Source organism: Choloepus didactylus, chromosome 17, assembly GCF_015220235.1.
Source record: "Choloepus didactylus isolate mChoDid1 chromosome 17, mChoDid1.pri, whole genome shotgun sequence".
Classification (NCBI taxonomy): Eukaryota; Metazoa; Chordata; class Mammalia; order Pilosa; family Megalonychidae; genus Choloepus; species Choloepus didactylus.
The window spans coordinates 74,233,589-74,245,883 of record NC_051323.1 but is presented as its reverse complement, the minus strand read 5'-3'; the positions used below and the strand labels follow the sequence as shown (position 1 = coordinate 74,245,883).

General features: G+C 55.3%; 1 protein-coding gene across 8 annotated transcripts in view; it reads left to right on the top strand.

Moving 5' to 3' along the window:
* Positions 1-12,060, top strand: part of VWA3B (von Willebrand factor A domain containing 3B) — a 139,343-nt gene extending 127,283 nt beyond the window's left edge. For 7 of the 8 annotated variants that reach the window (XM_037807120.1, XM_037807123.1, XM_037807124.1 and 4 more), the window contains 5 exons: positions 179-290; positions 1,316-1,440; positions 2,338-2,475; positions 5,289-5,389; positions 11,078-12,060. In XM_037807120.1, coding sequence (XP_037663048.1) covers positions 179-290; positions 1,316-1,440; positions 2,338-2,475; positions 5,289-5,389; positions 11,078-11,417 — 816 coding nt within the window. In that variant the 3' untranslated portion in view covers positions 11,418-12,060. Of the gene's footprint in view, positions 1-178; positions 291-1,315; positions 1,441-2,337; positions 2,476-5,288; positions 5,390-11,077 lie in introns of those variants that run through there. The other variant, XR_005212385.1, reaches the window with a different exon arrangement.
* Positions 12,061-12,295: the final 235 nt, after the last annotated feature.

Genomic DNA, 12,295 nt, shown 5'->3' with positions numbered 1-12,295 from the left:
TAATTTAATTAACAAAGAAGAACATGTACTCCAAAGCGAGCGTAGAGTATACATATGTTCTGTAATTCTTCAAACGTGATCTTGAGTAGTTGGAGAATCCCAAGCTACCCAGTATCTGTAACTTCCACAATCTGTATTGACTTTTTCTCATTAATCATGAATGTTTTATATTTTTTAGCAACAGAAACTGCAGGTAAATCCAACAAAGAAGATCAAATCAAAAAGGCCAGATCCTCTCAAAGGGCAGAAGGTTATTGCAAGATGTGATGAAAACGGCTTTTATTTTCCAGGTAGATGTTTTCATTTTATAAGACTCTGTTGTTAAATGATTTGATATTGAGGACCAGCAGCTCTCAAACAGTGCTTTGCCTGGAATTGTGACTTTTCTTGAGCGGGACTGAGGTATTCTGCTTGTCAAATGAAATGATGATGGGGTTTTGCTCCATATTTTGGCAAAAGTAGCCAGAAGTTTTTATTTTATTCTCTCATTTGTTTGGTAAACAACTTTTTGCCACGCACCTACTATATTGCATGTATTCAGTATTCCCAAAGTGCCGGGCCCATGTGGTGAGTAGACTAAAATTCTTGTCTTCAGGAAGGAATCTGTTGAGGCCCTTGCTGGCAGCGGGAAGTGACATTCCTAAACTGCACTGATGGCAGTGAGGACGGAGGAAAATAGACACCTGCAGGAGATATTGCAGAGGGCATTAATGGGCCTTAGTCCTGTCTGGACGAGGGTGGTGAGGAAGAGGGAGCAGTGGGGCATGACACTCAGGTCTGCGGGGGCCACGGGGCATAGAGAGGGACAGGCAGGGAGGTGGGGGGGCATGACCTGGGACGCGAGGGGCTGAAGGCCCCCACAAGATGCCCACACGGAGGCATCAGACAGGGAAGGTGCGGGTGGGTCTAGCGTCCGGGGAGGGAGTCTGTCTGGAGATAGAGATCTTGAGACATCAGCACAAAAGTGTCATTGAAATTGTGGGAGGATCCATAGGGAAGGAGGGGCTGGCGAGAGAACCCTGAGGCTGTATATTTTGGTTGTATATTTTAGGGAAGTCATTTGACATGTTGAACCTGTTACCTTTTCATTGATCTAATACTAGACAACACCCTGATTTTGATGGGCGTTCGCATTTACTTTTTCCGTCTTTAAGTATTATAGGAGTGCGTGTGGCTAAAATAAACAGATGAGGGCCCCAGTGAACAGAGGGCAAGAGGGTGTCTCCAGGAAGGGGATGTTTGTCTCCAGGCACAGTGCAGAAGGGAACCGTCCTGCCCTGTGCTCAGCGGCCGCCCCCTCTTTGGTTCCTCGCAGGGGTCGTGAAGAAGTGTGTAAGCCCCTCCCACGCGCTGGTGGGCTTCAGGTACGGAGACACCAAGGTGGTGCCCACCTCCTTTATCACGCCCGTGGGGGGCGCCATGCCCTGCCCGCTGCTCCAGGTACCTGCGCCGCGCACCCCCGCTGAGTTTGGGGTAAGGGCCGTGGCAGGGCCACCTGCTGGGCCTTTCCCGAGCCCCCAGCTGGGCCCCTCAGGGAGCTCGTGTTGTGCTCCTGGGACCTGCTGCCGCGTGACCCTGATGGGCCCTGATGGACCAGCGCCCCGTGGGCAGCTCATGGCTGCACCAACTTGCTCGGCCCTCGTGGGGTCAGGAGACCGTGGGGAGCTGGGGGGGTGCCGGGAGCTGCCAGGGTTCTTGACACTTCAACTGCTGAAGGTCCCAAGGACAGAGGTGGCCTTTCCTGGACAGTCAGCCCCGAGTGTGCATCCCCAGATGAGGGGGCTGAGGTGTCTCCATCTGTCTGTAAATTCATACAAGCTGCTGCTGCCCTAACCCTGCCCCGAGGCCGAGGAGGAGAGGAAGTCTCCAGCCTCCCCTGCTGTTACTTCCTGGGCAGTGTGAGCCCGGAGGAGCACAGCTCTGTGCGGGTGCCCATCACCGCCTCCCCGCCAGCCGCGGCACAACCCTGGGCCAGACTCCCGGGTGGCCAGCCCCCCACGGTGACACATGCCCGGCAGCCTATGCCGGGCCCCGTCACAGGAATGTCTTCCTGCAGAAGTTTCCAGACCTCTCACCATGTTGCTGACCATCCCCCGGACCCTTTGCTGGTCATCCAAGTCCTGCTAAATGGGGCCCCAAACTGATCCCAGAGCTCCGGGCGTGGCCCGCCAAGCCCAGCATCCACAGGAACTTCAGGCACTTTCCCAACTGTGCGGAAAATAAGTGTTTGATTCCCAGCTTCAGTACGTGTAACTCTTGGGGTGTTTTAAGCTCATGTTAATGCTGTCTGTAAGAGCTATAAGGAAACGTTCGCTGTGGAAATGTTCTTATCTGCAGGTTGGAGATTACGTGTTTGCCAAAATTGTGATACCAAAAGGATTTGACTTCTACGTCCCTGCCATTGTCATAGCGCTCCCGAACCAGGATGACACAGCAAATAAATTGTACACCGTTCTGAAGTGTAACAACCGGAGAGTAAGTGGGCTTTCATTTATTTAGAAAAAGTTTGATTCCAGCCGCTCAGCAACACAAAGTCTGCCCTTACTGACATCTCGACCAGTGGTGTCCGTCTGCGCTGCAGCACCTGCTGGGGGGAGGGGGAGGCTCTCCTCCCTGGGGTCCCGCGGGGCCTCCCTCTGCTCCCCCTTCTGCTCCCTCCAGGCTTGGGCTTCTCTGCCACCTGCACATGTGGGTTCTCCTGGTCTCCCCCTGCCCTGCCCCCAGCCCTCTCCCCCTCTGCCCCCCCGCCCTGTCCCCAGCCCTCTCCCCCTCTGCCCCCCGCCCTGTCCCCAGCCCTCTCCCCCTCTGCCCCCTGCCCTGCCCCCAGCCCTCTCCCCCTCTGCCCCCCCGCCCTGTCCCCAGCCCTCTCCCCCTCTGCCCCCCGCCCTGTCCCCAGCCCTCTCCCTCTGCCCCCTGCCCTGCCCCCAGCCCTCTCCCTCTCTGCCCCCCCTGCCCTGTCCCCAGCCCTCTCCCCCTCTGCCCCCTGCCCTGCCTCCAGCCCTCTCCCCCTCTGCCCCCGCCCTGCCCCCAGCCCTCTCCCCCTCTGCCCCCCTGCCCTGCGTCCCTGTGCAGTGGTGTGGTCCCCACTCTGCCCTGAGCTCTGACCCTGTGTTTCCAGCTGGGTCTTCCTGGCCCTGCCCCTCCGGGGAGCCACCGCATCAACTCCACCTGTCAAGGTCAAGCTCATGGCCGTTCCCCTCCCTCACTCCTGTCCTGCACTCCCTGGCCCTGGGGGAGCCACCGCCTGGTTCCCATCCCTGACCGCCTTGGAGCCTTCCCCAGGGGACAGGGATGTGCTGGGTCGGGCCGAGTGGGAAGAGCAAGGCTTTTAAGGGCCTGCCCTGGGCTCAGAGCCCCTCGCTGTGCCCTTTGTCGGTTCTCGGGCCGCAGCCAGGCTGCTTCTCTGCGAGGCTCAGTCTCAGCATGTGTGAAGTGGGCAGACTGGCATGTACATCTTGCAGGGTAATTGTGAGGCTTAAAGAAAATCTATGTAAAAAGTCTAGTTTTGTGCCTGGCACACAGAGTATTGGGTGTTGGCAGGGATGACTGCAGCCGCAGTCCCTGCGTAGCCTCCTTCTAGAATCTTCTGCAGAACACACGGCCAGAGTCGCGGTGGCTCCAGCAGCTTTATCTCCTCCACGTGCACTGGCCGGCTCACCAGCTGCTTGTCAGGCACCTGCATTTCTGTTGGCTCCTTTGTCTCTTTTATAGATCTGTGGGAGTTCTCTGCATTTTCTCGATGGTAATTCTTGCCAACTTGCCAGTGTCCTTCCTGCCTGTTGCTTGTCTTTCATTTTGCTCGCGCAGTCTTTCTTGATAGAGAAGCTTTAGTTTAATACGGTCAGCTTTATCCATCTCCTTGATGAACTGCCCTTGTGTTTTGTTTAAGAACTCCTTCCTTACACCGAGGTGGAAAATACCCTTTTCCACGCATTTTGCTTGAGTTTGGCCTCCAGCCTTGTGGTAGGAACCCTGTTTCCAGAACACAAGGGGCTTTTTCAAGCGTCTGGGGTTTTATCTTTTCCTAAACTTCTGTCACCTTTCCTCGCCACAGAAAACTCCTGTCACCCTAAAGGCTCCACTTATTCGGACCCTGCTGAGAACCGCCTTAGAGACCCTCTGCCCACCCTTTCCCCTCCCCCACAGACCCCCAATTCCTTAAATGCAGGGACCATCTTACCCGCCTTCGTGTCCCCAGCACAGCCCCTACTGAAGAGAAGGGTCTCACAGTTATTTTTAAAATTACTTGAATGAAATTTTAAAAGAAAATAACACCATTTTGATGATCACTTAATGTACCTGAAAAATCAACTGACAAGCAAAAAACCAGCCAGTGAAGCAGCAGCTGACGGATGAGGCATGTGGAGCACGTCCTGTGTCCGGGGCTGGCCCAGCCCTTTACACGGAGGGACAGTGTAATTCCCACAACCCCGCTGGGCTGTGGTAACAGTAACTATTACGATCCCCATTTCCAGATAAGGGGATCAAAGCGAGTTAGGTCACACAGCTGGTGGGCAGTAGGGCTGGAATCCGAATCTCTGGTGCTAAACTGCCTCGTTCACACAATGAAAATATCCAGTAAATTCTTGACCGTAGCACGAGGTATTTCCACCAGGGCTGGGGCATGGGAAATGAATGTTGGATTTAAGGCTAAGGATGCAGTTGTTCGTGGCCAACGGCTGTGGGGGCCCCGTATCCCATCTGCAGAACGCAGGGACGGGGGGCGTCTTCTCATCATCCAGGGAGGGAAACCCCGTAGAGACAACAGAGTTCCCTGGAGCTGTTTGCTTGGCAGGAGGAGCATGGGGCTGTCCCGGGGGTCTCCACTGGACATGGTGGGGGGGGTGCAAACCGCGGCCCTTCTGAGACGTCCTCGGGCCTGCACCCAGGTGTGGGGAGAGATGGGGCGACTGGGTGAGGAGGAGCTGCAGGGCCGGGCAGCGTGGCCTGGGCAGGGCAGGCACAGAGACGGTTCTGTGGGGCTGAAGGGGGAGCGTCACAAGGTCCTAGACACCCAGGTCGAAGGCAGCCGGAAAGGAAGGTGGCTGGCGAGGGGGCGTCCTGCAGATGCCCTTGGCAAGTGACACAGAATAGGGCAGAGCGGACGCAGACAGGACTCTTAGTCAGCAAGCAGTTGTCAGCCTGGGCCCCGAGTTCAAACTGCTGTCGTGTCACCCCGCAGAGCGGCTAACAGCATTTATAAACGGGCGCCGAACCAGAATAAAATAGCATCTGAACGGTGGGCGTTTCTGATTCAATCTGAGTGAGCTCTCTTGGTCTTATTACAGGAATTTTGCCCTCGAAGTGCGCTTATTAAGATCAGCCAAAACAAGTATGCTCTTTCTTGCTCTCATATAAAGTCACCCCTACTTCAGGAGGCTCCAGAAATGTAAGTATGCCCAACTTTTCACCCCCTGAATGTTATTTACTTCTTTGCCCCTTTAATCTGTTCCCAAGTTGACCTCCAAGCACTTGAGAAGGAAACCCGAGGCAGGGCACTTCCCGCTCGGAGTGTACTTCTAGAGGTATTCCTGCAGAAACAGAGCATCTTTTACCTGATGTTTATTTGTCCCTCTGACCCCGATCCTGTATCCTGCATTATTTTGCTATCCCTTGAAGAATTATTTGTAAAGATTCAAGGAAAGAGTTAGAGGCCCTCTAAGTCTAACCATAAGGCAAAGAAAGGGCAGCCACCTGCCTCCCCCTGCAGGGGTGGGGAGAGACTGGCCCCGGCTCAGCTTGGCCAGGTGAGTCTCGGGGGCGGGATGGGAGAGGCAGGTGGGTTTCTGGGGGCTGCAGTGGGGTGAACAGATTTTCATCTGCTGTGCTAGGGATTGCTAAGAGCTAACAAAGTGAGCCAAAGCAAAGTCCATATGGAAAAGCAGAGACCCAGCATCAACTGGGAAATCACAAACTAAGCTGCAAGGCAACAAGGACATTTATTAGGGGTCATAGAATTGCAGTTCAGTGAGTACAAGCTCAGGTAGCAGCCCAAATCGCGTCTGGTTCTTGGCACTTCCACACAAGGGTTTTTAATGAAAAACAAGATTACATAAGTTGTTTGTGATTGGTGGATATTGGGGCAGGGCTCCCGAAGTCCTTCTTGTTAGACAGCTTTCTGAGTTATCTTTTGGTTTGTTTGTGCTCCCATGTCCTTAGGGATTTCGGGAACATTGTTGCTTGAGGCTTTGCACACTGTGGCAGTTTGTGATACCTGGCTGAGATTTGCATAGGTGTCACCTCCAGAACGACCTCCCACTCCGTCTAAAGCTCTTGGCCATAGTAACACTATTTTGTTTTATTTCTTTTTACACCAGGGAGCAGGCAAAACCCCAAGTCCATGGGGCCAAAGAGAGGGTATCTAGGTTGGAGCCTCAGGGCCATGAACTTGGAGTCAAGGGAGTACAAAAAGGTGAAGGGGGATTTTGAGCAAGCGTTGCAGAGAGGGGCTCAGGGCACAGCCCCAATCTCTTAGTTTGGGGTGGTCCTTAGGAGCCAATCAGGCTCCAGCTGCAGAGTGGGGGGGCCAAGAGCAGATTCGCCTTCGCCTTGGGGGCAGTTTGCTCTGCTTGGTCCTCGTGTGGGGAGGCAGCTGGAGGTGGGCTTGGGGAACGCGAGGCCCAACCTAAGGCAGTTCGGTATGGCCCCAGCTGGGAAAGATTTGGCAGTTGGGGTCCCTAGGACTTGGAGACCCCTGGGGTGTGGTTGGAGGCTGTTAGGGTGGGGGTGGGGTGGGGTGGGGGGCAGGAGGAAGCCAGAGCTGTCAGCAGACACCTGCTGCACAACCAAGGGCGAGAAGAACCAGGGGGAGAGGGCTCCTCGGAAAGGGGGAGCGAAACATCCCGGTTGGGCCCCCCTGTACTTCCCAGTGGAACCAGCCTTACAGCGAGGGCCCCCCTGGCCCACGAGGCCCAAGGCCCACAGGGGCCCCCAGTGGGCCGTGCGCTTTCCCGGGAGGCAGGAGCCCTTGTGGGCCGGGCCGGGCTGATCCGCCTGAACCCCGGGCGCCAGGGTCCGGAACGCAGGGGACGCCTCGGGCCTGTCGGAAGGAGGAACCAACAGAAAAACAAACATGTTAGCGGGTGTGCAGTCGGCTTAGCTCCATAGTGTTTCCTTAGGTTCTCGAAAACATATGGCACGGTCCTCCATTCTTTCTCTGGATGCGTATAGGCTTTTGTTTAAAATAGCAGCATATTTTTGTGGATCCCAAAATTCTGGTATCCAAATTACAGCATGTAATAAAGGAATACGGAGAGATATGTCTACTGTTGACAATTTTCACTAAACTCAACATTGCGAATCACTATTTTAGAATTGAACTTCAATTCCTCCTATTTTGAGTAAAGCCCTTCCTTTGTCTCCCTCTCAGTGCCACTCCAGGCGGCATTTGGAGTCTTAGCTGGTAATTAGTTCCTCAGTTTCTCGGGCTTTGCACAGTGGGGAGTCATTCCTTGACTCCCTGGTGTACCCGTCGTCATTTTCGCTGTTTTTTGCTCTCGCTGCCTCTCCGCTGTCGGGAGACTGCGTTTCATTCTCCTCCGCAGAGCTCACATTCAGTCTGCTGACCCCCGTTTAATCTGCCTCCGTTTCTGTAATCAGGGCCAGGACGGGGCTTTATTCTGGGTTTTGTTTTGTGTCTCTCTACATCAGGCTTTCCTTCTGGGAGGTCCTTTCTCTCCAGGAGCCCTTCCTCGCCTGCGTACCTTATAAAATGCAGGCGCTCCTTTTGGTGCATCTTCAGGGAGTCTTCACACCACCAGGCCAAGGGGGACCATTTCAAAACCAGAACCCACGTGCGTTCTTTATGAGCTAGTAAAGAAATGGATGATAGGTGCATCTCCAGCAGGGCATAAATTGATCAAGTTTAATCTCTAAGTATTGAACCCACTGTGGCCTTCAGTTCGGAGGTGGTTAGAGAAAGGACATGCCCCGGGCGGCTGGGGGACGAGGTGCCGGTGGCCCCCTCCCCACCCGAGTCTGCCTTCGTGGGGTCTCCGCGTCTGGGCCCCTGAGAGTCCATGCCCTGCAGGCCCCTCCTCGGGCCCCTGGCTGAGCGTGCTGCACAGCGAGAGGCAGGAAGGAAAGAATTTTGAGGGTGAAGGGGGCTCAAGATTGAATGTAGCCAAAGCTGATGCAGGTTTTTGTTTTCAACTCAAAATTTGACACTTAAATGATTTTTGAAGACTTTAGGCAAGGTTGACTTGCAAAATATAGTCTCTGTAGTGCTAAATTCTAAATGGCTAGTTCTGAAAGCACGAGGAGGGTTGGTGTCCCTGGATTTGCAGTGTGGGATGGGGTGCGGCGGTTTGGATGTTCTCTTGCGTGTGCACCGTGCTCACTGTATCCCGGGACCGCACGGCTGATGGTGCAGAGGGGCGAGTGTGCTGCAAGAGGGTGGCTTCATGGAGGGGGCGACTCTTCTCAGCCTTGCCTCACTCCCAGTGGTGTCCCCAATTCTACGTTTAGAAATGTAGCACCAGAGCCGTCTGCTGTGAGTGAAAATCGTCCCTGCCCTGCAGAGCTTTGTCCTTTTGGAGGCTCGGCAGGTCCTTTCTCCACGCAGCCTTCTCAGTAACTGCCAGGAGCAAGGGGACGGGAGGAATTTCCCCATTTGGCCTCTGTGCTCCTGTCATGGCTAAGTCCTTCCCTGGCAGCCTCGGGTCCCACTGGAAGGCTGTGGCCTCTGGCAGCTGCAGGGGAGGTGTCTGGGGGCACTGAGGCTCTAGCTTCCGATTTTCTCCAGTGAAGGCAAGTAAGTGCCTTCCCCAGGAGGGGCCGCCGTCCACGCCTGGGCAGGCTGTGCTCCTCCGGGCAGGTCTGGGCCGAGCCAGGCGCCTGGCATCGCTCTCCGCCCAGCTGGAAGCCACCCCACTGCCTCCTGCAGAAGCAGGGCCTGGACTAATGACCTCCACCCTGATTAGGCTGAGCCCAAGGCCCTCCTGAAGGAGACTCTCTTTAAAGGAAGTTCAATTTCTTGAAAAAAAAAATTGGAAACACTCCAAAAATGATGCCAGGAAAGTCAGATAGGACTAATTGTTTCCCCTGTTGTCCGAGAAGCAGCTGGACGTCCGGAGGACGATGCTGGCTGCCAAGATCCCCAAGGCCCGGCGCGTCTTCCCTTGGTGCTTGTGCACGATGGGGTGTCGGGCGCGGGCGCCGTGGGTCTGCGGGAGAGGAGCACCCTCCCAGGTGTCCGAGGGGGTTTGTCTGGGTCTGCCGTCAGCCGGCCAGTTCCTGTGTCACAGATGCCAGCCTCCCATCAATTCGCCCTTTTTGTTGAGCAGTTGAGCAGTTTTCCATCAATCCACTTGGATTCAGAGCCTTGTTCCAGTGGGAACCCTGATTCCCATACTGCTTCATACTCTTCTGTCTGCTCCGTGGGGGTTGTCCCACATGCCTACCTGGCAGCAGTGAAACTAAGACGGTGATTGCAACATCACGATTCAGGGCACCCTGACATGCCTTAGCGCCTCGCGGCCCCTGCCCTCGCCGCCACCCTGTTCGCCCCATGGAGGAGCCACGCCCTGCGTGTCCTTGAGCCTCCTGAGGTCATTACCGCCTCGGCCACTGCTGGCAGGAAGGGCCCCGTTTCCTGTTCAGGAGCAGAGCCCGGGAGGACAGGCCACATGGCGGTGATCTGGTCTGCGGTGTCCTCCTGCTCCTGGGGACACGCGGACACAGGTCCCAGAGGCAAGCCAGCGGTGGGCCGCGGTGACACCGTGGATGGCAGCAGCCTCTCCCCACTGCTCCTTCACGCTGTGCCCCCAGGACTGTTAGCACCCAGGGGCCTCCTGTTCTCAGGGAACACCAGGTTGGGGCTCCCCAGACGGATCCTTCTGCTCCTTAGGTGCCAGGATGGCCTCGCTGGCATGGAGAGGCCGGGCCTCGTGTGGCCAGCAGGGGTGCGAGGACCCTGGCCAAGCCCGGGAGGGAGGCTGTGAGCCTGAGGGTGCGGAGCAGGTGCCTGGCCCGTTCCCCCAGAGCCAGAACCTGCCTTTTCTAGCATCAGTGAATGCGGTGACAGGCCTCTGCCTGCAGCGCGCACACATGTGGCCTGTTTACCACATAATGCCACCCAACCTGGAGCCTAAACTATGAATAGGGCACCTGCCTGAGTTCTGCCTGGGTGTGAAAATGGGCAAAAGGAAGCCGGGGGTCAAGGAAGCTGGGGGTCGGTCCCGCCCGGGTGTGGTGGTGTCTGGAAGGGGCTGCACTCCCTCCCCCAAGTGGGTGTCACATGCAGTCACCCCCACCCTCCCCTCCCCACCCCAGCCCACCACAGGCGGCTCCTTAGGAAACACCCAGAACCTGGTCCAGGCAAGTTGCTCTGGAGGCCGTCTGGGGCGGTGGGCAGGGTGGGGCAGTCGACGGAAAGGCTCTCCCGTGGTCAAATCCCTGTCTGCCTTTTGCTCTAATCATATGACAATGTGATTTATTCTCATTTTAAAGGTAATGCATGTTTAACATAATTTAGAAATTTAAAAGAAGCAACAAAAAACAACCATCCATAATCTCACGTTTCAAAACCAATCATCATTTACATTTTGGTATATTTCCTTCCAGAGTGTTTTCTCTGCTGTGTTGGTCCTTATTTTTCTTCCAAATAAAAATCTTTATTGTTTTTCCTTACGTATGAAAATTGCAAAAAAAAAAAAAATTGTTTTAATGTGGAAAAAAGTGACAGTTCTCCTGGAATCCCTTTCCCAGAGGTGACTATTAGCAGTCGATGCATAGGCTGCCAGGAATCGTTCTGAATTCACAATCATAACACCATTTGCTCTGTAGCTTTTTGGCCACTTAATAATATACTGCTTGTGTCTCTCCCCAACACTGACACCTTTTTGCTTCATTCCTGCCGGCCTGGGATTCCTGACACGGGGGATCCAGGGTGGACGTGCCCCACCGAGGGCTGAGCACGGTTGCTTCTTGGTTTTCCTGGTCCTTCCCCCGACCCCGGGCGCTTTCCAGGGGCTCCCCGGTGTCCCTGGGGGACGGGGCCGCCCTCCTCGGGCCTGCAGGGTGACACAGCAGCCGTGGACCCACGTGCTCTCTAGGTGACCCTGATGTTTCTCCGTAGGCAGGACCTGGAGGACACGAGCTCTACCACCCTGGTGTGGCCACCAGAGGACAACGCCGGAGACCCATCGGGGCCGAGAAAGAAGCAGCAGCCGCCAGCCCCAAAGCTGCCCCTCCCGGCTAAGGCCGCATCCTCAGACTCTGAGGGCTCCTCCAACGGCCCCGGGTCCCAGGGGTCCCGCTCCAGGAGGCACCCCAAGCCCAAGGTGGGAGGGGGCCGCCACCGCTGGTCGCCGGAAGACCCCGAAGCCTCCTTCAAGAACAGTGCCCGCGAGATCGCTCCCCAGTTTCCGGGCCAGCTCAGGTCCCGCTGCAGCGGGAACACCAACACCTTCGAGTAACGCTGGCATCCACGTGCTCGGGGGCGTCCCCAGCTGCCCCGCCATCGCGGCCCGCCCCGGCCTCGGAGAGCCCCCCACCGCGGCCGGGGGCCAAGGCCCTCGCTGAGACCCCTCGGAGCGGCCCGGAGGCACCGCAGTCCCGCAGGGCTGCCACCCGCCGGCTGCCCAGGTAAGGCCCCCCACTCCCGGTGCCCCCGCGGCTCAGGCCTCCTCCCTCACCCCCACGTGCCTCTCCTCCCGGCGGGGGCTTCGCCCGACCGCTCTGTCCCCTCCTGCTTCCTCATCTTCCAAAACCGTACCTCAGGCAGGTGCTCTGCACCCGGAACTTTCAACCTGACTCTCGGCTGTCGTAGAATTTTCTAACTTTTTGCAAGTCAGTGGAGTTACAATCCCAGCTGTGCTGGCTGCAGTCTTGTTTAAATTGATTATCCCATCTGAATTAGGGATTTTATCACCCAATATTAGGACTGAAATTAAGACCTGCTAGCTTGTCTGAGATTAGCAGTACCAAACATTTCCTATTTTAATGTTTTCTGGAAGTTTGTGTTGCTCCCTCCCTAATTCCTCTTGTCTTATAGTCTGTTGTAGGTACCTGAAATTGAGTGCAGAACCAGAATAAAAACTCTTACTTGAGAACCTTTAAAAAAAATTCTGCGTTGTTTTGTTATTGTTTTCTTTGAACACATTTTAACAATGGCATATGAAAGTGTTTCTGTTGCTGTTTCTCTAATTTCAAAAACAGAAGAGCTCTCTCAAGTTCTCTATCTTCTAGTAAGAGCCCTGGGGCTACATAATAATATGGCACAGATTAATTAGCAAGAAAAACACCGGATGCTTTTAGCAAATAGAGAAGACAGGGCAGAGCCCTGATTCTCCAA